Raw genomic sequence first — 27,225 nt, 5'->3', positions numbered from 1 at the left:
GGGCTACTCCATTTCTTCTAAGGTATTCTTGCCCACAGTAGTAGATATAATGGTCATTTGAATTAAATTCACCCATTCCAGTCCAGTTTAGTTCACTGATTCCTAAAATTTGACATTCACTCTTGCTATGTCCTGTTTAACCACTTCCAATTTACCTTGATTCATTGACCTAACAGTCCAGAATCCTATGCAATATTGTTCTTTACACATTAGACTTTACTTCCATCATCAGTCATATCCACAACTAGCTGTTGTTTTCACTTTGTTTCCATCTCTTCATTCTTTCTGGAATTATTTCTCCATTCTTCTCCAGTAGCGAATTGGGCACCTACCAACCTGAGGAATTCACCTTTCAGTGTCATATCTGTTTGCCTTTTCATACTGTTCATGGGGTTCTCAAGACAAGAACACTGAAGTGGTTTGCCATGCCCTTCTCCAGTGGACCACATTTTTTCAGAACCCTCCACCATGACCCATCCAACTTGGGTGGCCCTACATGGCATGGCTCATAGTTTCATTGAGTTAGATAAGGCTGTGGTTCATGTGATCAGTTTGGTTAGTTATCTGTGATTGTGGTTTTCATTCTGTCTTCCCTCTGATGGTAAGGATAAGAGGCTTATGGAAGCTTCCTGATGGGGAAGATTGACTGTGGGAGAAACTGGGTCTTGTTCTGATGGGTGGGGTCATGCTTCATTTCAGTTCAGTTGCTCAGTCCTGTCAGACCTTTTGCGACCTCATGGACTGTAGCCTACCACACTCCTCCTTCCATGGCATTTTCCAGGCAAGAGTAAAGTAAATCTTAAATCCAATTTTCTGTTGATGGGCAGGGCCGTGTTCCCTCCCTGTTGTTTGACATGAGGCCAAACTAAGGTAGGGGTAATGAAGATAATGGCAACCTCCTTCAAAAGGACTTGTGCATTTTGTATTCAGTGTCCCTACCCTGCTGCAGGCCACTGTGGACCCACACCTCTGCTGGAGACTCGTAGACAATCACAAGCAAGTCTGGCTCAGTCTCTTCTGGGGCATTGTTCCTTTCTCCTGGCTCCTGGTGTGCACAGGTTTTGTTTAAAAAAGTAGGGAAAACCACTAGACCATTCAGGTATGACCTAAATCAAATCCCTTATGATTATACAGTGGGAGTGAGAAATAGATTCAAGGGATTAGATTTGATACAGTGCCTGAGAACGAAAGAGGAGAGTGAAAAAACTGGCTTGTAACTCAACATTCAAAAAACTAAGATCATGGCATCCAGTCCCATCACTTCATGGCAAATAGACAGGGAAACAATGGAAAGAGTTACAGATTTTATTTTCTTGGGCTTCAGAATCACTGCAGATGATGACTGCAGCCATGAAATTAAAAGACCATTGCTCCTTGGAAGAAAAGCTATGATCAACCTGCTGCTGCTGCTGCTAAGTCGCTTCAGTCGTGTCCGACTCTGTGTGACCCCATAGACAGCAGCCCACCAGGCTCCCCATCCCTGGGATTCTCCAGGCAAGAACACTGGAGTGGGTTGCCATTTCCTTCTCCAATGCATGGAAGTGAAAAGTGAAAGTGAAGTTGCTCAGTCGTGTCTGACTTTTAGCAACCCCATGGACTGCAGCCTACCAGGCTCCTCTGTCCATGGGATTTTCCAGGCAAGAGTACTGGAGTGGGGTGCCATTGCCTTCTCTGATGACCAACCTAGACAGCATATTAAAAAAACAGAGACATTACTTTGCCAACAAAGGTACATCTAGTCAAAGCTATGTTTTTTCCAGTGGTCATGTATGGATGTGAGAGTTGGACTATAAAGAAAGCTAAGTGCTGAAGAATTAATGCTATTGAACTGTGGTGTTGGAGAAGACTCTTGAGAGTCCCTTGGACTGCAAGGAGATCCAATCAGTCAATCTTAAAGAAAGGACTGATGCTGAAGCTGAAGCTCCAATTATTTGGCCAACTGATGTGAAGAACTGATTTATTGAAAAAGACCCTGATGCTGGGAAAGATTGAAGGTAGGATAATAAGGGGACAACAGAGGATGAGATGGTTGGATGGCATCACTGACTTGATGGACATTCGTTTGACCAAGCTCCAGGAGTTGGTGATGAACAGCTCCTGGAGTGCTGTGGTCCATGGGGTCACAAAGACTCAGACACAACTGAGCGACTGAACTGAACTGAATGTCACTATGCATGTCATTTTTTTCAAGGAGTATATCAGTTACAGTGTTTTTTTGTTTATAAACACAGAAATTGTGATTCAACCTGGTATAAATATCAAAGTGAATATATTGGCTTTTGTGGTTTGTGGAATTCTATGAAGATATCCTAAGATTTCCAGTCCCTAGTAGATACTCTCACCCAGTTATTCAGTCAAACATGAATTTAGATACCACTGTGAAAAGACTTTATGAATTAACTAAGGTATCAAATCAGTTGATCTTATGATAGGGAGATTATCAACTAGTCATATAAGACCTTGAAAAGTAGAAATTATTTCTGGCTGGTTGAGGAAATAAGATCGAAGACACAGGACAGACTTGAAGCATCATTGCCTGCTTGGAAAAAGAGGGGTCTTGTGGCAGCCTCTTAAGACCTGAGAAAACTTCATGGTTGACAGTCAGCAAGGAAACTAGAGACCTTAATCCTACAACTACAGGAATGTGAGTCCTACCAGCAACAAGAACGGAGCTGTTGTTAATGAGATGATTTTTTCATAGAATTTTTAAGGAATGATTCAGTCTGGCCAGAATATTGATTTCAGCCTTACTATATCCAGAACGTTATGTCCATGCTAAACTTCTGAAATACAGAACTGTGAGCTAACAAATGGGTGTTGTCTTTTTTTTTTTTTGAAAAGTTAAAAATTCCTTAATTTTTTATTCCTGGTACCACTACCACAATTTACAGGGCAATATACCTGATGTAATGAAAAGAAAAAGAAAAAGACAAAGCTACAACAGATAAAAGACCTCAGGAATGTACATCTAATTGACACTACATTGCATTAATCAATAGCTGCACTTTTTGCAAACTGTGGCTATGACAGTCCTGAACAAGAAGGGTTTCCTGTTTAAGCTGCAGTAACTTTTCTGACTATGGATCATCGTTCCTTCTGTGGCAGATTTTTACAGTTCCTCTAACGCATTTGGGACGACTGTCTCAAAGTGACCTGCAGCTTTCCTGACAACTCCTCGCTCTCTCTCCTGCTAAGAACTCTAGCCCTTTTCTTCTGAGTTTTTAGAACCTTCTGCTACCATATCCACCACTTCCACCACCAGATCCATAACCACCACCATAGGGACTGCCCGAGCTTCTTCCACCAAAACTACCCCCTTTCATGGGTCCATAATTTGACTGCTGTTGTCCACTATAATTTCCAAAATCATTATAGTTTCCACCACCACCATAGTTACCTCCAAAATTTCCTCCTTCATTGTAACCATCATATCCTCCACCACCGCCACCATATCCACCACCTTGGTTTCCATATCCTCCTGGTCCACCACCACCATAACCTCCTCTACTACTATAACCAAGACCACCGCCATAGTTGCCAGCATCCCCTCCAAATCCATTATATCCACCATCGCCTCCTCCATAGCTCCCTCTGCTGCCACCACCTCCACCACCATAGCCTCCTCTTTCACCAAAGTTTCCACCACGGCCAAAGTTACCTCCATCACCTCCAAAGTTTCCTCCACGACCCATAAAGTTGCCAGATGCACCTCCACGACCTCTTTGTGATCCAGCAGATTGCATCTCTTGTTTAGAAAGGGCCTTTTTCACTTCACAATTATGCCCATTAATAGTGTGGTATTTCTGAACAACAATTTTATCAACTGTATCATGATCATCAAAAGTTACAAAAGCAAATCCTCTCTTTTTCCCACTCTGCCTGTCTTCCATAACTTCTATGGTTTCAATCTTGCCATACTTTTCAAAGTAGTCTCTCAAATTATATTCTTCTGTATCTTCTTTAATACCACCAACAAAAATTTTCTTCACTGTTAGATGGGCACCAGGCTTTACAGAATCCTCTCTAGAAACAGCTCTCTTTGGTTTCACTACACGCCCATCAACCTTGTGCGGTGGAGCACACATCGCTGCATCCACTTCTTCAACACAAGAGTAAGTCACAAAACCAAAGCCCCTGGAACGTTTTGTTTGGGGGTCTCTCATCACCACACAATCTGTAAGTGTGCCCCATTTCTCAAAGTGTTCTCTTAAGCTGTCATCTGTAGTTTCAAAGCTCAGACCACCAATGAACAGCTTTCTCAACTGCTCTGGTTCCTTGGGATCATGACCCTCCTCCCCCCCCCGGCGGCGGCGGCGGCGACGGCCGGAGTCGGGCTGGGGGCGACCGGGCGGCGGTTTTACCTCCATTTTGAGACCGGACTCGCCTCTTCCAACTCGAGTTCAATATCTGGGTGTTGTCTTAAGCTTCTATTTGTGATCTATAAGAGCTCTGGCTCCATTCTTATGAAGTTCTCAGTCTCACTTTTCATATTTTCCACCTAGAGGAAAACTGACTGCAACAGCTCCAATTTCATATCCATAAACAGCTCCAATTTCATATTTATATACTGTACCTTCCAGAAGCAAAGACATAATCTCATGAAATACTTTGCTGCTGCTGCTAAGTCGCTTCAGTCGTGTCCATCTCTGTGCGACCCCATAGACGGCAGCCCACCAGGCTCCTCTGTCCCTGGGATTCTCCAGGCAAGAATACTGAAGTAGGTTGCCATTTCCTTCTCCACTTGAAATACTTTAGCATAGAGTATTCCCCAAACCACCTTGATAATTCAGGTTGGTCCAGTCAATGGGAAACCTGACACTGGATTGGTGAGGGCAAATTGGAAGTCAAATTTCAAAATGGCCACTTGAGTGAGTTTATATCAAATTACATACACAATTTCTCATTTTTCTACCTCATCCATACAAGTATGTATGTATATATATATATATATATAGCGTGGATTTTTTCACTAACTCCATAACAGTAGAATTGTGCTTTCCAGTTATACTTTCTCATATATTGTAGCTAATTGTGAAGTACATCATTTTTCTACTTCCAAGAAACTACATGTTTATTTCTAATACTTGGCTCTGGCCTTTCCTGTTTATTTTACCCACAAAGTATAAACTTCCAAAGTATAGTTATTTCTAAGTTTAGACTGTAATCAATTCCCTTTTCAATGACAAACCTTTATTTCCCCCAGATTAGAAAATATTTAGCTTATTAGATTTTCTCTGCAGACTATATATTTGTTTCTTCATTGGTAAATCAGAAGGCTTGGCTCCTCAGTCCAATATTCTGCATGAAGTTGCTATAGCACCCTCTTCTTTCACAGTATGTAGAAAGTTTTAGGACAAAACATGAAAATTTTGTATCTATCTGATTGACTTTTTCTTACCCTTGTCCCCAGATATCAATTCATTATTACCTAGCTTGTATGAGGTATTGATTCCCAATATAACCTTAAAACTACTTTGAGAATATGAATTGGTCAGAATGGTCTCCTGCCAAATCATTTAATAATTTCTAATAGGATAAAGAAGGGTATATCTTGTCTGTCTTCTTAATATTTTATAATGATATAATGATACTTTCAAATGAGTTCCACTCATATGATCCCTATTAATAATTTCATTCAACCCAGCAACGTTCTATATAAAAGAGAAACACAAGCATTTGCCTTTACAGTGTTGACGACTTTTAAGGTCAAAAGCAGAAAATTACTCTTATTAGTCAATTGAGTCTGCTATCTGATTACTGTCCAGGAAGAATGATTTAAGGTAAACCAAATCAGTTTTGGAAATTTTTATTCAGTGTTTCACTGAAATAAAACGATGAAGTATGTGTTTAAGTCAATTCTTCTAAATACTGAAGCATGTGCATTTTGCAACCAGTTTAAAAGATTTCTGAGAAGTTATGTTGCTCAAAATTATGAGTGCAATATTGACATTATTTTATATAGTTACTAATTATATATGCTTCAAATGTTTTCCAGGCAGATTAAAATTATTAGTACTCCTTCTCCATTTATGGAACAAACCCAGGATTCTTTCTTTAAGAACATGTTAGTGATGTTCTCCCATGTTTTCATAACTTAGCCTTGTGCTGAATTTGAGAAGCTTGATATTTAAGTATGGGTTGTTGTTGTTTAGATGCTAAAACACATCCAACTCTTTTTGTGACTCCATGGACTGTAGCATGCCAGGTTCTTCTGTCCATGGGATTTCTCTGGCAAGAATACTGGAGTGGGTTGCCATTTCCTTTTCCAGGAGATCTTTCCAAGCCAGGGATTGAACCAACATCTCCAGCATTGGCAGGTGGATTCCTTACCACTGAGCCAGCAGGAAAGCCTTAAGTATGGGTAAGAGTCTCAAATTTCTTTGGTAAATGGATTTCTAATCCTAGTCTGGCTGTCAGTGGAACATATTAAATCTATCATTTACACCCAATAATCAGGAAAAGAATAATTCCAAGAAGCTGTGTATAATTCAGGTTAAGCTATATGGTTGCAGAAAAAATTCTTACATTGTATTGTTTTAGCTCCTCCTCATTTCTTTTCTAAAGACTGTGTTAATAGGTATTATAAGAAAGAGACTAATGAAACTTGTTACTGTCTTTACTTAGGGTTTGGGGTTGAGGAGAGAGAGTAGAATGTTATAGATAAGTCTTACCCCATACCAGTATCCACTGAAGGTATTTTTCCTCTGTTTCAGTTCCAGGAATACCTAAGATTTTCCTAAGTAATTGGTTTGTTTTATTTATTTATTGTTTTCCAAGAATATGAATAGCATAATTTATTATGTTTCATTTTTCCTTTGATTTCTAAAATACTAAGTCCAATTTTTGTTTTCCTCTCACTGACATGTATCTTACTCCCAATATTTTGCTTACCAGTCTTAATTCCAGCATTTGACCTTTTCTATCTTTATTCTTCTTTTGACCTCATTTTCTTTATTCTTTATTTCTTTATTCTTCTATCTGACCATTATATAGAATATCCTTAATGAATAATAGTCTTTTTCTATTTTAAAAAGTCAGCCTCTCTGATTGTAAGCGCTGCTCTAGGAAGGTGACCTATAGACAGGTGAGCTAGATAGGAATGCCTATTTATCATAGTTAGCCAGATCAAACCTACTGGTGAATGAGCATATATCTAAGGCAGATTACCATCACAGCTATTGTTCATTGAATTTTTTGATTTGATTACATTTTTCCCCCAAAGCGGGGGAGTCTCACATACTTAAAGTAAAGAATATTTTAAACAGAGTTCCAAATACAATGACATAGCAAGACTGATGTTGCTATGTTAATACAGACTGTATCAGTAAAAGAGATTCATATCTGTGTTATATTTTGAGAAAATAGTATATTAACATATAGAAATTAAACCATAATAGAGGTGCAAATATTTTTCATTTCATCTTAATAATGTGTACTATGTTAATATAGTATTCTTCACCCTGATTAAGAAAAAAGATACTAGGCCAATGCTCATCTAATAAGAAAAATAAACTCCTTTCCCTGGCCCACATAATCAAAATCTTTAAGAATGTGGCCTTGAGACAGACATATATCTTATGTTGTTTATTTTATATATAATTTATTTTATTTTGTGCATCTGTATATATATATCAGTCAGTCAGTTCAGTCGCTCAGTCGTGTCTGACTCTTTGTGACCCCATGAATCACAGCATTCCAGGCCTCCCTGTCCATCACCAACTCCCAGAGTTCACTCAAACTCACATCCATCAAGTTGGTGATGCCATCCAGCCATCTCATCCTCTGTCGTCCCCTTCTCCTCCTGCCCCCAATCCCTACCAGCATCAGAATCTTTTCCAATGAGACAACTCTTCTCATGAGGCGGCCAAAGTACTGGAGTTTCAGCTTTCACATCATTCCTTCCAAAGAACACCCAGGGCTGATCTCCTTTAGAATGGACTGGTTGGATCTCCTTGCAGTCCAAGGGACTCTCAGGAGTCTTCTCCAACACCACAGTTCAAAAGCATCAATTCTTCAGCGCTCAGCCTTTTTCACAGTCCAACTCTCACATCCATACATGACCACTGGAAAAACCATAGCCTTGACTAGACAGACCTTTGTTGGCAAAGTAATGTCTCTGCTTTTGAATATGCTATCTAGGTTGGTCATAGCTTTTCTTCCAAGGAGTAAGCATCTTTTTTTTTTTTAATTTAAATTTATTTATTTTAATAGAGGCAAATTACTTTATAATATTGTATTGGTTTTGCCATACATCAAAATGAATCCACCATGGGTGTACACATGTTCCCAATCCTGAACCCCCCTACCACCTCCCTCCCCATACCATCCCTCTGGGTCATCCCAGTACACCAGCCCCAAGCTTCCGGTATCCTGCATCGAACCTAGACTGGTGATTCATTTCTTATATGATATTATACATGTTTCAATGCCATTCTCCCAAATCATCCCCCCGCCCCGCTCCCACAGAGTCCAAAAGACTGTTCTATACATCTGTGTCTCCTTTGTTGTCTCATATACAGGGTTATTGTTACCATCTTTCTAAATTCCATATATATGCGTTAGTATACTGTATTGGTGTTTTTCTTTCTGGCTTACTTCACTCTGTATAATAGGCTCCAGTTTCATCCACCTCATTAGAACTAATTCAGATGTATTCTTTTAAATGTCTGAGTAATACTCCATTGTGTATAGGTACCACAGATTTCTTATCCATTCATCTGCTGATAGACATCTAGGTTGCTTCCATGTCCTGGCTGTTATAAACAGTGCTGCGATGAACACTGGGGTACACGTGTCTCTTTCAATTCTGATTTCCTCAATGTGTATGCCCAGCAGTGGGATTGCTGGGTCCTAGGGCAGTTCTATTTCCAGTTTTTTCAGGAATCTCCACACTGTTCTCTATAGTGGCTGTACTAGTTTGCATTTCCACCAACAGTGTAAGAGGGTTCCCTTTTCTCCACAGCCTCTCCTGCATTTATTGTTTGTAGAGTTTTGGATCGCAGCCATTCTGACTGGCGTGAAATGGTACCTCATTGTGGTTTTGATTTGCATTTCTCTGATAACGCTGGATTGGAAGAAACACAAGCTGGAATCAAGATTGCCGGGAGAAATATCAATAGCCTCAGATATGCAGATGACACCACCCTTATGGCAGAAAGTGAAGAGGACTAAAAAGCCTCTTGATGAAAGTGAAAGTGGAGAGTGAAAAAGTTGGCTTAAAGCTCAACATTCAGAAAACGAAGATCATGGCATCTGGTCCCATCACTTCATGGGAAATAGATGGGGAAACAGTGGAAACAGCGTCAGACTTTATTTTTTTGGGTTCCAAAATCACTGCAGATGGTGACTGCAGCCATGAAATTAAAAGATGCTTACTCCTTGGAAGGAAAGTTATGACCAACCTAGATAGCATATTGAAAAGCAGAGACATTACTTTGCCAACAAAGGTCCGTCTAGTCAAGTCTATGGTTTTTCCTGTGGTCATGTATGGATGTGAGTGTTGGACTGTGAAGAAGCCTGAGCGCCAAAGAATTGATGCTTTTGAACTGTGGTGTTGGAGAAGACTCTTGTGAGTCCCTTGGAGTGCAAGGAGATCCAACCAGTGCATTCTCAAGGAGATCAGCCCTGGGATTACTTTGGAAGGAATGATGCTAAAGCTGAAACTCCAGTACTTTGGCCACCTCATGCAAAGAGTTGACTCATTGGAAAAGACTCTGATGCTGGGAGGGATTGGGGGCAGGAGGAGAAGGAGACGACTGGGGATGAGATGGCTGGATGGCATCACTGACTCAATGGACGTGAGTCTGAGTGAACTCCGGGAGTTGGTGATGGACAGAGAGGCCTGGCGTGCTGCGATTCATGGGGTCGCAAAGAGTCGGACATGACTGAGTGACTGAACTGAACTGAACTGATAATGAGTGATCCTGAGCATCTTTTCATGTGTTTGTTAGCCATCTGTATGTCTTCTTTGGAGAAATGTCTATTTAGTTCTTTGGCCCCTTTTTTGATTGGGTTGTTTATTTTTCTGGAATTGAGCTGCAGGTGTTGCTTGTATATTTTTGAGATTAGTTGTTTGTCAGTTACTTCATTTGGTATTATTTTCTCCCATTCTGAAAGCTGTCTTTTCACCTTGCTTATAGTTTCTTTTAATTTCATGGCTGTAATCACCATCTGCAGTGATTTAAGCCCCCAAAAATAAAGTCTGACACTGTTTCCCCATCTCTTTCCCATGAAGTAATGGGACCAGATGACATGATCTTAGTTTTCTGAATGTTGAGCTTCAGTTCAGTTCAGTTCAGTCAGTCAGTCATGTCCAACTCTTTGCAACCCCATGAATCGCAGCACGCCAGGCCTCCCTGTCCATCACCAACTCCCGGAGTTCACCCAGACTCATGTCCATTGAGTCAGTGATGCCATCCAGCCATCTCATCCTGTCGTCCCCTTCCCCTCCTGCTCCCAATCCCTCCCAGCATCAGAGTCTTTTCCAATGAGTCAACTCTTCGCATGAGGTGGCCAAAGTACTGGAGTTTCAGCTTTAGCATCATTCCTTCCAAAGAAATCCCAGGGCTGATCTCCTTCAGAATGCACTGGTTGGATCTCCTTGCAGTCCAAGGGACTCTCAAGAGTCTTCTCCAACACCACAGTTCAAAAGCATCAATTCTTCGGTGCTCATCCTTCTTCACAGTCCAACTCTCACATCCATACATGACCACAGGAAAAACCATAGCCTTGACTAGACGGACCTTTGTTGAGCTTAGTTGACCTAAAAGTGCATTCCGGTTTTTCCATTAAATGTTATGAAATCCACATCTCCAGGAATTATTCTAATGTTCATCTAGATTTAAGAATCATTCTGGTAATAATGTATTATTGAAGAACAGAATTAAAATTTTATTGAAAGCCTAGCCCCAGAGGACATCTCCATCTCTAAATTGTTGAAGAAATGCTATTAGCTTTGTATATATTTGTGACATATTAATATTCCCTAAAACACAAATAAAGACAATGAGTGTCAGATTTTAGAAATGTTTTTTTCGAAGACTTTATTTCGTGTAAAAACAGAGAAGTCCATGGTACATTTGGTTTTGTAATATGGGAGTTGAAAATGACTTTTTCTCAGTGATCTGAAAACCTTGACTGTTTAAATAGAGATCATCCTTAGAAGTGAGATTTTACTTCCTGAATACTAATCTGAAGAGTTTAATGGTAGAAGAGAGAGGAAAGAGAACAGGCCTTAGAGCAGCATCTTCCCCCATCTTGCTGGTGACTCAATTTTTTTTTAATTGTGCCAATTCCCAGAGAGACTCATTATAAAGCTAAGATTGAAGGAAGTAATTAATTCAAGAAAGTTGATATTGGTTTTGATGCACCAGAGACTTTTGTTTCATCTGCTGCAGTGTGAAAATAATGCTGTGGACTGCAAGCTAGAAGCAGGGAGAAATGACATGCCAGTGTTTTTGTACATATCTAACAATATATACATTTTTAAAATGCTGTTCATTTGTAAGAAAACCTATCTTTATTAGAAGGCTGGAAAATGATCAACCATTTAATCTTTCTGTTTAGTAGGACAAATGAGTCCTTTTCAGAGATTCATGATAAAAGGTGATTGAGTATTATTTTTTCTATAATTTTGAAATATATTCTCAATATAGTAATTACATTTTCAGGATCTATATTTTATGTAATTAGTAACTGTTCCCGCCAACTGGTTCCAAATACTCATGACTTCCTTATGGAATAATAAATGTGTAATAAGAAATTATGCTTTAAAGCATTTATTTAGATATTTAAGAGTATTTTTTTCCTCCAGCATTCATTAACATGCATACAATTAAATTTAAAAAATACTCCTTTATGAGAAATTTCCTTTTTAACTATGTCATTGAAAAATGTTCAAAGAATCATTCTCTTGTGAAGGGTTATCAGTCCCATCACCTCTCTTGATTTAAGATCACCTACTATATAAATGTTTATCATTTTTTAATGTTAGTAATTTATATTATAAACATTGATTCAAGATCATCCTGCCATTAGTTTCTTAGAGGTTATTTCCTAACTGAAATAAGATGTTAAGGCCCTATTTTTTCAATTAAAAATAAAATCACAGAAAATTAGATCCAAAGAATCCATACACTCATTATTTTATTGACATCAGTTCAGTTCAGTCACTCAGTCATGTCTGACTCTTTGCGACCCCATGGACCACAGCATGCTGGGCCTCCCTGTCCATCACTAACTCCTGGAGTTTGTCCAAACTCATGTCCATTGAGTCAGTGATACCATCCAACCATCTCATTCTCTGTTGTCCCCTTCTCCTCCTGCCCTCAATCTTTCCCAGCATCAAGCTCTTTTCAAATGAGTCAGCTTTTTACATCAGGCGGACAAAGTATTAGAGTTGCAGCTTCAACATCAGTCCTTACAATGAACACTCAGGACTGAGCTCCTTTAGGATGGACTGGTTGGATCTCCTTGCAGTCCAAGGGACTCACAAGAGTCTTCTCCAACACCACAGTTTAAAAGCATCAATTCTTTGGCGCTCAGCTTTCTTTATAGTCCAACTCTCACATCCATACATGACCACTGGAAAAACCATAGCCTTGACTAGACAGACCTTTGTTGGCAAAGTAATGTCTCTGCTTTTCAATATACTAAGTTGGTCATAACTTTCCTTCCAAGAAGTAAGCGTCTTTTAATTTCATGGCTGCAGTCACCATCTGCAGTGATTTTGGAGCCCCAAAAAATAAAGTCTGACATTGTTTCCACCATTTTACCATCTATTTTCCATGAAGTAATGGGACCAGATGCCATGAGCTTAGTTTTCTGAGTGTTGAGCTTTAAGCCAACTTTTTCACTCTCCTCTTTCACTTTCATCAAGAGGCTCTTTAGTTCATCTTCACTTTCTGCCATAAGGGTGGTGTCATCTGCATATCTGAGGGTATTGATATTTCTCCCGGCAATCTTGATTCCAGCTTGTGCTTCATCCAGCCCAGCGTTTCTCATGATGTACTCTGCATATAAGCTAAGTAAGCAGTGTGACAATATATAGCCTTGATGTACTCCTTTCCCAATTTGCAACCAGTCTGTTGTTTCATGTCCAGTCCTAACTGTTGCTTCCTGACCTGCATACAGATTTTTCAGGAGGCAGATTAGGTGGTTTGGTATTCCCAAGTTTATTGACATAATACCTGAAAATCAGAGAGGTGAAATGATGCTAATATAGTACTTAAAAGCAGAACTAGGATAAGAAATCATTTTCTGAAAAACAGAGGTAAAGGACTTGACTTTATTGAATGTTCAGTTTTTGCCCTGAAGACTGAAACTATATTCCCTACTTAACAAGAAAAAGAAACAAATCCGGGAGGTTAAGCAACCTAACTTAGGTTCCCAAGATGGTGAATTTCAGAACTCAGATCATATCCCCTTTCTAAACCCAGGATGTCTCCTTCTAAAGCCCATGGAAAAGCAGTTATCTTTCAGTCACATGACTTTGAAGCCCAAATAAAACAGAAGAAACTAAGTGATGTTCATTTAGGCTGTAATATTTAAATAAGTCAGCACATTATAGTAGTAAGGTCCAGTAAGAGCAAAGCAGGAAGAAATTATAGGAATGAAAACAATTAAACATTTTATTCCTTCCTTCCTCCTTCCCTCCCTCCCTCGTCTTTCCTTTCTTTTTCTTCCTTTCATTTTTTAAAAAATCCCTTCTAGCTGTTTTTGAAGCCATTATAAGTATAAAAAAATAAACATGTAAACCTAAGTGGTCTCTGATGTTATAACTGTTCAGAGTGACTCACAAGATGATGACTTGATTCGTAAAGAAAGGTAGTTTGTTTTCAGCATACTCTATTTAATGTAACAGAATGAAATTCATTTAAAAACAGCTCTATAAAAGTGTTAAAACATATATTTAAAAACACATTAGTTTAGAAATGAACACTCTGCTATTTCACGTATCAGTGACACTAAATAATATTAATAGGTTATGCTATGCCTATTAGGGTATCAAGGCTATCCAGGGTATCAAGGCTTCCCTTGTGGCTCAGCTGGTAAAGAAACTGCCTGCAATGCAGGAGACCTGGGTTTGATCCCTGGGTTGGGACAACTCTCTGGAGAAGGGAAAGGCTACCCACTCCAGTATTCTGGCATGGAGATTTTCATGGACTGTATAGTCCATGGGGTTGCAAAGAGTTGAATGCAATGAGCGACTTTCATGGTATGCATCTGTTTTCTCTTGAAATATCCTGTCACTTTATACTTTTTAATATTGGAAATATAAAGATCAAAATGCTTATATTCTGTTTCCAAATGGTCCTGTGTAGTTTTTGTTTTTCTTTAAGATATTAATTTATTAACATTATGATTTTAAAAGTTGTTGATTTTCTTGATTTCATAAAATGTATTTAACTTCAATGCCTGTTGCTCCATATTCATGAGCCCTTATGTTTCCTATATTTTATATATGATAGACTTAGCAACCCAGGGGGTAAAGAGATAAACCAAAACCTTTTCCACAAGATGTAGTCTCCCTCCTAATTAGCTCAAAGCTGTTATCATTGAATATCCTGACTCTTCCTTAAAGCTTTTGACTATTTTTCACTTTTAACTTTAACCCTAAATATAGTTGAGAGATAAAATGAGAGGGGAACAACAATATCCTCCTGATTTTGTGATGTTTGAAGCAATACTACATTTAGTCAATGAAGTGGCGTGCTAATACACTTTGTCAGAAAAGCTGCCTGAATTTGACAGTAATCTTATTAAAAATATCCAGAAATAATTTGCTTTATGAAAGACAAAGCACTTTTCATTTTAGTTTAAATAAAACATTCCAGAGGATCTATTTTGATGTAAAATTTTATTAAAGTAACTTTCAAAATGTAATTTTGTGTTTTTTAAAGAAATTAAATTCTCTATTATCTTTTTTGGAAAGCAGATTTTAATACATCTATGAATTTTAAAGGAAGACACTGACATGGCAGTTAAAAAAGCATTTCTTCATAGCAAAAGTTAGAACTAATTTGTTTTGCATAATGAGAAGTAATCCAATATAAATGAATCAAATACATTATATATGATATAGCTACATATATAGATAAAAGTAGATATGTGTACATATACACATTAGATATACAGATATGGACATAAATAAGGATAAAAGTATAGACAGATTAGAAAGGATTTTTGTTTTAATGTAGAGTATTATTAATTTAAACTTATGTAGCTCCATATATTTTAAAGCTTAAGATGAAATAAAACATTTTGCAATTAGAGTGATAGAACTAAGATTTTGGAACTCAACCATGAGATGTTTGCTTATCAGCAATGTCATAAATGAAACAAATCATCATCATTACAAAAGTGGGCATTGGGAATATAGACAGGACAGCTGTTGTTCTTTAATTGTGACTAGATTAATAAAATTCAGTTTTTACAACCCATTTAAAGCTTATCACTGGGGAATACATTTTAGTACCACTTTGGGTGTCTTTTGGTTAATAAATTCTTGCCTTTTGAGTGTAAGCATTTGGCTTCAAATCCCAGATACAAGTTTATTAAAAATTGTAATAGTTCGTAGAGACTATAAAATGAAATGAAGTGCACAAAATGTGTGTTTCCGGTGCTTGACTTTAAAATGATTTTTTACATGACTAATTTCAATATTTTCAACTGAAGCAGACTGTTGTTGAATTTAAATGATTATTAAATATTTAACCAGAATGAAAAAGAGCAAGAGCAAAGGGGAGATGGAGAGAGAGAGAGAGAGAGAGGAAGGAAGGGAAGAAGGAGGGAGGGAGAGGGTGGGGTGGATGGAGGGAGATGTGAGGGGGGGAATCAAATTTTCTTTTAATTTCTTGATAGTTTTTCTGATAATAAAATAAGAAATGTGCCCTAAATTAACACACTATGCTAATATTTATGAATCCAATACTATTTATGTGAAACAGTCTGTAATTTCAGATCCAAATTGTGGTAAAGCATAGTTAATAAGAACTCTGTGAAATATTCTGTCAAAGTGTTTTTAAGAGGTGATAAAGATACAGATTTTTTTTTTTAAGCTAAAGCTTTTGGAATATGATATTATTCTACTAAATATTTTCCTTCATTAAATAAATAGAATGAGAAAAATACTTAATTTTTCTATTAATGAATGAGCCTCCTTCTGAAAGTTCAATTTTTAATGCCAGTGAAGCAAAAAATGTGAGGCAGTGATACAAGAGCAAGGTGCAGTGTTGGAGCAGGGCAAAGACCCCAAATACTATAATTGCATGGAAACTGGCCTAAAAGGAAGATAGGAATCCTTGTTAGCATTTCTTTCTCCTTAATAAAATAATCTTTGTGTCTGTATAAAATAAGGTTGATGATGTGAAGGTAAAAGCCATAGAATTTCCACTGAAACAACTACAGAGCCTACTGTAGTTCCTTGGGACTTCCTTGGTGGTGCAGTGGCAAAGAATCAACCTGCCAACGCAGGAGATGCAAGTTCGATCCCTGGGTCGGGAATATCCCCAGAATAGGAAATGGCAACTCACTCCAGTATTCTGGCCTGGAAAGTTCTGTGAACAGAGGAGCCTGGTGGGCTATGGTCCATGGGGTTGCAAAGAATCAGACATGACTGAACAAAATTGAGCAGATTACAGGCACATAGTTCCATGTATGCTGACAGAGTACACACGATTCCTACAGATACTCAAAGGAGAAGCAGGGGTCAAAATATTTGTTGTGCTGGTTCTCAGAATATCACAAGATCATGTAGAATGCCAGCTGAAGCCAACCTGAGCAGTGAGGGCAAAGCCAAGGAAGAAACATGAGCTTGGGAGACCCATTGCTTTTATAGCAATCGGTAAGCAAAACTGACCACAGAGAAACCAGATGCATCGCAGAACTACCTCATGCTTCCTGTGATCTGACCTCATTTCTCAGAATTCCTGTTTCATAACCAGTCCTGAAAGGTGGCCTGAGTAAAAGAGTAGCCAAGGTCATGGGCTCAGCAAGACAATAAGCACACAGGAGGCCTATGGTGACAGTTTCCCTATTCTTTTCTCTTTCATTATCCTGTTGTTGTTCAGTCGCTTAGTCATGTCTGACTCTTTGTGACCCCATGGACTGCAGCTTGCCAGGCTTCCCTGTCCTTCACCATCTCCTGGAGCTTGCTCAAATTCATATCCATTGAGTTGTTGATGCCATCCAATCATCTCATCCTCTGTGGTTCCCTTCTCCTCCTGCCTTCATTCTTTCCCCACATCAGGGTTTTTTCCAATGAGTTGGCTCTTTACATCAGCTAGCCAACATATTGGAGCTTCAGCGTCAGCATCAGTCCTTCCAATGAATACTCAGGGTTGTTTACCTTTAGGATTTACTAGTTTGATCTCCTTTCAGTCCAGGGGACTCTTAAGTGTCTTCTCCAACACAACAGTTCAAAAGCATCAATTATTTGGTGCACAACCTTCTTTCTTTTGTTATCCAGGGCTCCCCCCAATTTTCCACCTATAATAAATCTTTTCCCAACCTCATTCTCTTCACATCATCCAGAAAGGCAAAAAATCTAAACACAGTATTGTCCCAGGAAAGCTATGGTCCCTAACTCACATTTGTGCTCTCTGTTTGGGGTCATGCTGATATGCCTTGGTTTGAAGAATCCTTATCATTTCCTGTTGAGTCCAGTATATTACTAATACCCATTACATCATTTCATTCCTCTTCTTTGCAAGTAATTCTCAATTTTCAAACATTTTTTTAGATTTAAACCCTCCTAGTTTTTGCTTAAAGTGTGATTAACAAGATAAAGTGGAAATACAAATTTCTATTTATCGACAAAGGTCTTTTCTAACAGTTTATCTACATTCTAACAAATGTTATTAACAGAATCAGTTGGCATATGTAAATATAATGCAACTAAACTTACTTAAAATGGTTACTTTGGGCTTTAATTTTTTAAAAAGCATGTAATTAACTTGCTTTTAAAAAGTTGAAGAGCAGTAATACTAATTCAGTAAATCAAGTGGAAGGGTCCTTGGCCTGGGGACACTAGTGACATTGTACAAAGTTGACTGGTTTAGCTGGCTAATAGATAGCTTCTTTTACCCTCATTAATTTATATATGTGTCTTCTGTGAAAAAGTCATGCCTTGTTGAAAATTCTTCCTAAATAAGGACTTTTTTTCTTTAATTAACATATATACACATTTAATACTTTTTTCATGGGAAAGAAGATGGAAAATCAATTCCATATTATGGCCAGAGAAACAGTCAGCTGGAGAAAGGAGACGAGAAAGAGGAAGAAGGAGAGACTGACTTACTCACTGTCTTCTAATTTTTTCTTGTAGACTGAGGGAAGTAGAATCAGTGTATTTGATGTTTTGTTTCCTAATAATTGGGTGACTTTGGTTAAAGGAATTTACATTTGTGAGATACCTTCCTAATGTATAAACCTGGGATGATAATAAATACTATTATGGATTGGCATAAAGAATATTTGAGGATTAGTTGTGGTTTGTGTCAAGTTCCTAACACCTTACGCCTACTTGGTAGTTAATAAATGGTCACTGTTATTGTTGATGCAACTGTATTATTCTTTGAAAATAAGGCCCTGAACACAATAGAAGTTTCTGTGGCCCAATAAATCAGAAAATATTAAAGAGAAGAGAAACATTCTCTTCTGAGAATGATACATAACTTATACTACACTGGAGATTTTTAAGGATTGATGGTAAATGAACAGTTGAAAAAGTACTTGTTTTTATCCAAGTCGGCCTAACATACATTAAAGAGTTGGCAGCAATTGCTGTGCACACCCATTGCTTAAAGGTGCAATCCTTTGATGAGGTTTTAAGAAAATGATACATGTTTCTAAGTTTTTTGAGTTTTAGAAGAAATTCCCTTAAAATAATGAAAACACCATTTGAAGATGATGATTTCCCCATGATGATTTCTTTCCTCAGGCCCTTTTGCTTCTCTGAAACTGGCTCTGTGCCTTGTGATGCTAGGGCTGATGCTGAAGTAGTATGACATATTACATATTAAACTAAAATATGAAAGTCTTGCTCAAATAAAAGAAATAAGATGCAAAGTTTTAATTAGAAGCTATTTTTAAAGGCTTTAAAAAATTCTTTTATTTTTTCGGTTGCACTGGGTCTTTGCTGCTGCACACGGGCTTTCTCTAGTTGCGGCAGCTGGGGGCTGCTCTTCGATGTGGTGGATAGGTTTGTCACTGCGGTGGCTTCTGTTGTTGTTGAGCACGGGCTCTAGGAAGTTGCAGCTCAAGGGCCCTAAGGCACAGGGGCTTCAGTGTGCTCTAGTTGTGTCACACAGGCTCGGTAGTTGTGGCTCTTGGGCTCTAGAGCACAGGCTCAGAATTGTGGTGCACGGGCTTAGTCAATCCGAGATTTGTGGAATCGTCCCAGACAAGGGATGGAATCTGTGTCTCCTGCATTGGCAGGCAGATTCTTATCTACTGCACCACGGGGGAAGTCCAATTAAAAGCTATTAATTAAGAATTAACCTTTTGGAAATTCACTTCTAGCTGCTGGGCTAGGTTGTATTTCACAGTGTGTTCATAGAGGAGTGTATTTCTAAAGATATGCTATATTCTACCTATAGCTTCAGATCAGATCAGTTCAGTCCCTCAGTCATGTCCGACTCTTTGCGACCCCATGAATCGCAGCACTCCAGGCCTCCCTGTCCATCACCAACTCCCAGAATTCACCCAGACTCATGTCCATCAAGTCAGTGATGCCACCCAGCCATCTCATCCTCTGTCGTCCCCTTTTCCTCCTGCCCCCAATCCCTCCCAGCATCAGAGTCTTTTCCAATGAGTCAACTCTTTGCATGAGGTGGCCAAAGTACTGGAGTTTCAGCTTCAGCATCATTCCTTCCAAAGAAATCCCAGGGCTGATCTCCTTCAGAATGGACTGGTTGGATCTCCTTGCAGTCCAAGGGACTCTCAAGAGTCTTCTCCAACACCACAGTTCAAAAGCATCAATTCTTCGGCGCTCAGCCTTCTTCACAGTCCAACTCTTACATCCATACATGACCACAGGAAAAACCATAGCCTTGACTAGACGAACCTTTGTTGGCAAAGTAATGTCTCTGCTTTTCAATATGCTATCTAGGTTGGTCATAACTTTCCTTCCAAGGAGTAAGCGTCTTTTAATCATGGCTGCAGTCACCATCTGTAGTGATTTTGGAGCCCCAAAAAATAAAGTCTGACACTGTTTCCACTGTTTCCCCATGTATTTCCCATGAAGTGGTGGGACCGGATGCCATGATCTTTGTTTTCTGAATGTTGAGCTTTAAGCCAACTTTTTCACTCTCCACTTTCACTTTCATCAAGAGGCTTTTGAGTTCCTCTTTTATATTTTGAAATAGATCTTGAACGAACGTGAACGTGAAGTCACTCAGTCATGTCTGACACTTTGTGACCCCATGGACTGTAGCCTATCAGGCTCCTCCATCTATGGGATTTTCCAGGCAAGAGGGCAGGAGTGGATTGCCATTTTCTTCTCCAGGGGATCTTCCTGACCCAGGAATTGAACCTGGGTGTTCCGCATTGCAGGCAGATGCTTTACCATCTGAGCCACCAGGGAAGCCAATAGATCTTATGATAAGCAATTACATAATTCTGACATAATTCCTACAGTCTGTTTTAAGCCCTTTTGAATATGTCAGTAAACAAATATTGAAATATTCATATGGCAATTTCATGTTCATATTTAAATGTATTTGTTTTTTAGAAGACTGTTGCTATTTTGGGAATATGCAAATAAAAGATGAAAATGTTTGCGTTCTGAACTATTAGAATAGAGGAAAAACTCATATTTAATGCACATAATGTGAGCTTTCTAAGGATAAGGAGTATTTTTTAACAAATTGGATTTATTTAGTACATATATTGTAAACATTCCACAAATGCTTGTGATGATATTTCATTTGTTATCTTCATGGATCTAAGGTGCTAACTTCATTGTAAGTAGTTTCCACAACATTTGTGATGTTTTTGATGGAATGGTAGACCTATTTTGCAGTAAATTTCCACTATGAAATTCATGGTAAAGCATATTCTATAAATGTTAGCATACATATTATATCATCTTCAGTGCTTCTTAAAATTTGTCCCCTTAAGAATCACTTGGGGAAGTTTGCTAAAAATGGGGATTTTGAAAGTTTGTTTAAAATGCAGATTCTTGGGCCCACCCATTCAGATTCTCATCCTGAAAGCGTACAGAATCTGACTTTTCACAAAGTCCAGAGTTGACTCGTGGAGGTAGTTTTAGCATAGATTGAGAAGCACTGCTGTCCAATATTTGAAAAGAAAATCATTTACTAGCTTAAAATATGTAATTTTTTTTTCTAAGGAGCACATTGTGTCAGTTTTGCCTGTTTACTCATGTCCTCTCTAAGTACTCTTCCAGTTTCACACTCTAAGTAGGAGATATCTTTTCTACTTTTTCTCATTTAACCACCAGTTTGTATGTATGTCTTAGGAGGAAGTTTTGGGCCTGACAAAACTATAACCTAATTCATCAGACTTTAGCCTTTTAAGATTAGTCCCACAAAACAATTAAAAACATGGTTTTCTGCTTTAAGTGTTTAACTCAGTTTTAATTAGAAACCTTCCCCTTTTATTTACTTTGTACCCCTTCACCTCCATTGACATTGAGACATTGACATTGAGACAATGAATATGCCTGCATTTGCATACTCATATTGGAAAATTCTAAGAGTAAAGATATAATTAAGTTTCAAGGATTGTTCTGTAGCCAAGAGTACACTTATAAACCAATTTTGAATTTCTCCTATGAGATACCTGTGAATCTAAGAGGTTAACAAGTGGAGATTTACGGTTTCAAAATGAATGTAAATGGAAGTATAAATTTGTGGGTTTTGGTTATTGTTTAGTAGCAGTCAACCACTTTTCAAGAGAATGATTCTTTGTAGAGGTGATTCTTGGGATGTGGTATGATGAGTAGAAGATATGTCAACATGCATATTGCTGGGAACCTTTCAGAAATGTTCTGATTGAAACCGTGGTGATATTGGTTGATTAGCACAGAGCCTCAGGCATAAGTATTCAGTGTAATGCCTCCATGAAGATGCTGGTTTCTGAAGAAGCATACCAGGAATGACTTGTGTTTTCCTTTTTTTTTTTTTTTAATTGTATTTTTGCTTCCCTGAAACAGGTGTGGTTGGATCTGTTTGAATAAAAGAACAGTGTTGAAGTTGTATTGCCTCATGGATTATTTACCCTTTATCCTTAAATATCTCCTTCTCTTGCCCTTTGTCTTCAGCCTATTTTCTCTAAACCGCAATCTGACCTCTCCTTTCACTACCACATTGAAACTACTCCCACTGAATCACCAGTGACTTTTAATTGCTAAACCCAAAGGAAGATTTCCAAGTCTCAGTGAGTGCTGTACCAAGTCATATAGGAAAACTGTGGTAAAGGAAAAAGGTGTGGCCCTAGATCTCCTTATTAGACTATTCCCCCATGTTCTCAAATAAGTGGAAAAAGTTACTAATAGCTCTATAGAAAAAAAAAAAAAAGCCTATATATAAGCTCCATCCTGCCCCATCTATTGGCAGACCATTGTCAGCCCCATATACCTACTGGGGGCCAGGTTGGGGGTGGGAAGCAAAGTCTTCCGAGGTCTAGGAACTGCAGACTGTGGGCATGTACAGTAACACAGGATAATAGCTCCAACAACCACCCGTCTTTACTCAAAGTTGTGATATGTTGAGAAAAAGTTGTGATATTTTGTTCACCATGGATTATTTTGCATTCGATTTTACTTTTAAAGTGATTTATTTAAACATTATTTAACTTCATTACAGAAGTTTTGATCTCCCTTAACTTCTTCTGCCCATGGTGAGTGCTTCCCTCACCTTGTCTTGTCCCAGCCCTGCCCATGGTATTACGGGCCTCTTTGTGAACCAGATAGTATTATTCTCTCTTAAATCTGTCCTCTCTGAGTTTCTGTGACATTGTTGTCTTGTGAGTCCTTTCCTTCATCATCAAATGTTAGTTCTCAGTATCTTTTTCGGGCTCTCTTCTTCTAGGCCTTCAGTTTTTGGTGCTTTCAGTGGCAGATTCTCATTGTTCTAACTGTGCCCTTGTTTATGTTCTTTCTGGCTACACTCACTCGTTTCTGCCATTGCTTTTTCCCACACACATTTTTTTATGGCTAAACAGTTACAATAGGCTGCTAATTAAGTTCCTCTAATCTCCACACTTGCCCCTTTCTGGTCCACAATATAGGTAGATTAATTTTTTTTCTAAAGTGAATATATAATTCATGTATTTATTAACAGACTATTTAGTTTTTTATTTCTGTATTTTAGAAATTGTTTTAGATTCTAGGGATAAATCAGTAAATGAAAAAAAAAGTCCATATTGTCCTGAAAATTATGTCTTAATTTTGTTTGAATATTGTTGTGGTCTTTTCTAAATGTTGTATTCAATTTTAGCCTACATGTATGCTTGTAGAGTGGATTTGGGTGGAAAGGTTTATTTTCTCCTTTTCTCATATTTTGATTATACAATATTTGACTATTGTTATTTTTCAGTTATATATGAATTGCTAGAATCCTGGATTCTGCTTTCTAAAAGAAATACATTTTTATTTAGAATGTGGAAATCATTACCCACTGACTTAGGATTTCCTTTCAGTCACAGAAATAAAGGATGATATAATAATTACCATTTTCCTTTACTCATTATTTCTGTGTTTTATACATATTGTTAATTATATTCTAAGTCTTGGAGCGTATGTGCTGCCATAGTCTTTAAACAATTGTAATTGAGTCTGGTGACCTGTTTTGTTTGCCTCACACTATATGTGGCTTTCTTTAATTTTATTCAGTTGTTTTTAAATAAATAGACTTGTTTTCATTTTATTCAATTTTTAAAAAATGAATACACTTTATTTTCACAGCAGTTTTAGGCTCACAGCAAAAGTGAACAGAAAGCAGAGAGTTCCCATGTCTCCTTTCACCACAGGGACAATGTGCAGCCTTTCTGAACATCAGCATTCCACCCCAGTGTGTTACAGTTGGTAAACCAACATTGACACATCATTATCAACAGTTTGCATTAGGGTTAACACGTTTATGTTGTTCTACTGATTTAACAAAGTTAGTGTGTTAGTTTCCCTGCTCAAAAATCCTCTGAGCTCCACCTGTTCATCTTTACTTCCCGGGGGAGCCTGGTGGGCTGCCATCTCTGGGGTCAAACAGAGTCGGACACGACTGAAGTGACTTAGCAGAAAACCCTTGAGGATCACTGATCTTTATACTGTTTCTATCAGCAAAAACAAGACCAGATGCTGACTGTGGCTCAGACCATGAACTCCGTATTGCCAAATTCAGACTTAAATTGAAGAAAGTAGGGAAAACCATTAGACCATTCAGGTATGACCTAAATCCCTTATGATTATACAGTGGAAGTGAGAAATAGATTTAAGGGCCTAGATCTGATAGATAGAGTGCCTGATGAGCTATGGAATGAGGTTCGTGACACTGTGCAGGAGACAGGGATCAAGACCATCCCCATGGAAAAGAAATGCAAAAAAGCAAAATGGCTGTCTGGGGAGGCCTTACAAATAGCTGTGAAAAGAAGAGAAGTGAACAGCAAAGGAGAAAAGGAAAGATATAAACATCTGAATGCAGAGTTCCAAAGAATAGCAAGAAGAGATAAGAAAGCCTTCTTCAGCGATCAATGCAAAGAAATAGAGGAAAACAACAGAATGGGAAAGACTAGGGATCGCTTCAAGAAAATGAGAGATACCAAGGGAACATTTCATGCAAAGATGGGCTTGATAAAGGACAGAAATGGTATGGACCTAACAGAAGCAGAAGATATCAAGAAGAGATGGCAAGAATACACAGAAGAACTGTACAAAAAAGATCTTCACGACCCAGATAATCACAATGGTGTGATCACTGACCTAGAGCCAGACATCCTGGAATGTGAAGTCAAGTGGGCCTTAGAAAGCATCACTATGAACAAAGCTAGTGGAGGTGATGGAATTCCAGTTGAGCTATTCCAAATCCTGAAAGATGATGCTGTGAAAGTGTTGCACTCAATATGCCAGCAAATTTGGAAACCTCAGCAGTGGCCACAGGACTGGAAAAGGTCAGTTTTCATTCCAATCCCAAAGAAAGGCAATGCCAAAGAATGCTCAAACTACCGCACAATTGCACTCATCTCACACGCTAGGAAAGTAATGCTCAAAATTCTCCAAGCCGGGCTTCAGCAATATGTGAACCGTGAACTTCCTGATGTTCAAGCTGGTTTCAGAAAAGGCAGAGGAACCAGAGATCAAATTGCCAACATCTGCTGGATCATGCAAAAAGCAAGAGAGTTCCAGAAAAGCATCTATTTCTGCTTTATTGACTATGCCAAAGCCTTTGACTGTGTGGATCACAATAAACTGTGGAAAATTCTTCAAGAGATGGGAATACCAGACCACCTGATTTGCCTCTGGAGAAATTTGTATGCAGGTCAGGAAGCAACAGTTCGAACTGGACATGGAACAACAGGCAGTTCCAAATAGGAAAAGGAGTTTGTCAAGGCTGTATATTGTCACCCTGTTTTTTTAACTTATATGCAGAGTACATCATGAGAAATGCTGGGCTGGAAGAAACACAAGCTGGAATCAAGATTGCCAGGAGAAATATCAATAACCTCAGATATGCAGATGACACCACCCTTATAGCAGAAGTGAAGAGGAACTAAAAAGCCTCTTGATAAAGGTGAAAGTGGAGAGGGAAAAAGTTGGCTTAAAGCTCAACATTCAGAAAATGAAGATCATGGCGTCTGGTCCCACCACTTCATAGGAAATAGATGGGGAAACAGTGGAAACAGTGTCAGACTTTATTGTTTTGGGCTCCAAAATCACTACAGATGGTGACTGCAGCCATGAAATTAAAAGACGCTTACTCCTTGGAAGGAAAGTTATGACCAACCTAGATAGCATATTGAAAAGCAGAGACATTACTTTGCCAATAAAGGTCCATCTAGTCAAGGCTATGGTTTTTCCTGTGGTCATGTATGGATGTGAGAGTTGGACTGTGAAGAAGGCTGAGCGCCGAAGAATTGATGCTTTTGAACTGTGGTGTTGGAGAAGACTCTTGAGAGTCCCTTGGACTGCAAGGAGATCCAACCAGTCCATTCTGAAGGAGGTCAGCCCTGGGATTTCTTTGGAAGGAATGATGCTAAAGCTGAAACTCCAGTACTTTGGCCACCTCATGCGAAGAGTTGACTCATTGGAAAAGACTCTGATGCTGGGAGGGATTGGGGGCAAGAGGAGAAGGGGACGACAGAGGATGAGATGGCTGGATGGCATCACTGACCCAATGGATGTGAGTCTGAGTGAACTCCGGGACTTGGTGATGGACAGGGAGGCCTGGCGTGCTGCGATTCATGGGGTCGCAAAGAGTCGGACACGACTGAGTGACTGATCTGATCTGATCTGATGGTTTTGCATTTTGCAGAATGTCTTATACTTGAAATCATACAGTATGTACCTTTCAGATTATGTTCTTTGACTTGGTGATATGCCTAGTTTATTATATATTGTTGTGGCTTTATACTTCATTTCTTTTCAGGGCTGAATGAAATTCCATTGGCTGAATATACCATTATTTATTCATCTATTTATCAAATAAAGGACATCTTAATTGCTTCCAAGTTTTGACAGTTATAAGTGAAACTTCTATGAATATCTGTGTGCATGTCTTTGTGTGGACATGTTTTTGACTCATTTGAGTAAATACCAAAGAGCACAATTGTTGGGTCATATGGTAAGAGTGTGTTTAGTTTTGTAAGAAACTGCCAAAATTCTTCCAAAGTGGCTGTACCATTTTGCATTCCACCTAGAAATTAATGAAAGGTCCCATTGCTCCATATCTTCATTAATATTGCTGGTATTTGGATTTAGCGATTCTAATAGATACATGGTGGTATCTCATGTTTTAATTTGCAATTCCCTAATGATGCATGATATTATACGTCTTCTCCTATGCTCATTTTCACCTGTATGTATATCTTCTATGGAAACTGTCAGCTCAGATCTTTTGCCCATTGTTTCACTGGGCCATTCATTTTCTTATTATTGAATTTTAAGGATTTTTTTGTACATTTTGATTAAAAGATCTTTTGTGGCTGTCTTTTCATCCTCTTGACAGTGACATTCACAGGGTGGAAGATTTTTAATTTAATGAAGTCCAA

At 38.5% G+C, this 27,225-nt stretch overlaps 1 protein-coding gene across 2 annotated transcripts; it reads right to left on the bottom strand.

Annotated features, from left to right (window-relative positions):
• Positions 1-2,841: 2,841 nt before the first annotated feature.
• On the bottom strand, positions 2,842-4,408 carry LOC129643867 (heterogeneous nuclear ribonucleoprotein A3-like). Of its 2 annotated transcripts, XM_055569019.1 has the most exons (2): positions 4,362-4,408; positions 2,842-4,289 (listed from the first exon to the last, which is right to left on the bottom strand). In XM_055569019.1, exons 1-2 carry the CDS (start codon positions 4,365-4,367, stop codon positions 3,222-3,224), a joined length of 1,074 nt encoding a protein of 357 aa, XP_055424994.1. In that variant the 5' UTR covers positions 4,368-4,408; the 3' UTR covers positions 2,842-3,221. The 2 variants fall into 2 exon arrangements, with proteins under 2 accessions (XP_055424994.1, XP_055424992.1); XM_055569017.1 differs by having other exon boundaries at positions 2,842-4,367.
• Positions 4,409-27,225: the final 22,817 nt, after the last annotated feature.

This window comes from Bubalus kerabau, chromosome 2 (assembly GCF_029407905.1).
Source record: "Bubalus kerabau isolate K-KA32 ecotype Philippines breed swamp buffalo chromosome 2, PCC_UOA_SB_1v2, whole genome shotgun sequence".
Classification (NCBI taxonomy): Eukaryota; Metazoa; Chordata; class Mammalia; order Artiodactyla; family Bovidae; genus Bubalus; species Bubalus kerabau.
Note: the sequence above shows the minus strand (reverse complement) of the source record. Positions and strands in the feature narration are given on the sequence as shown.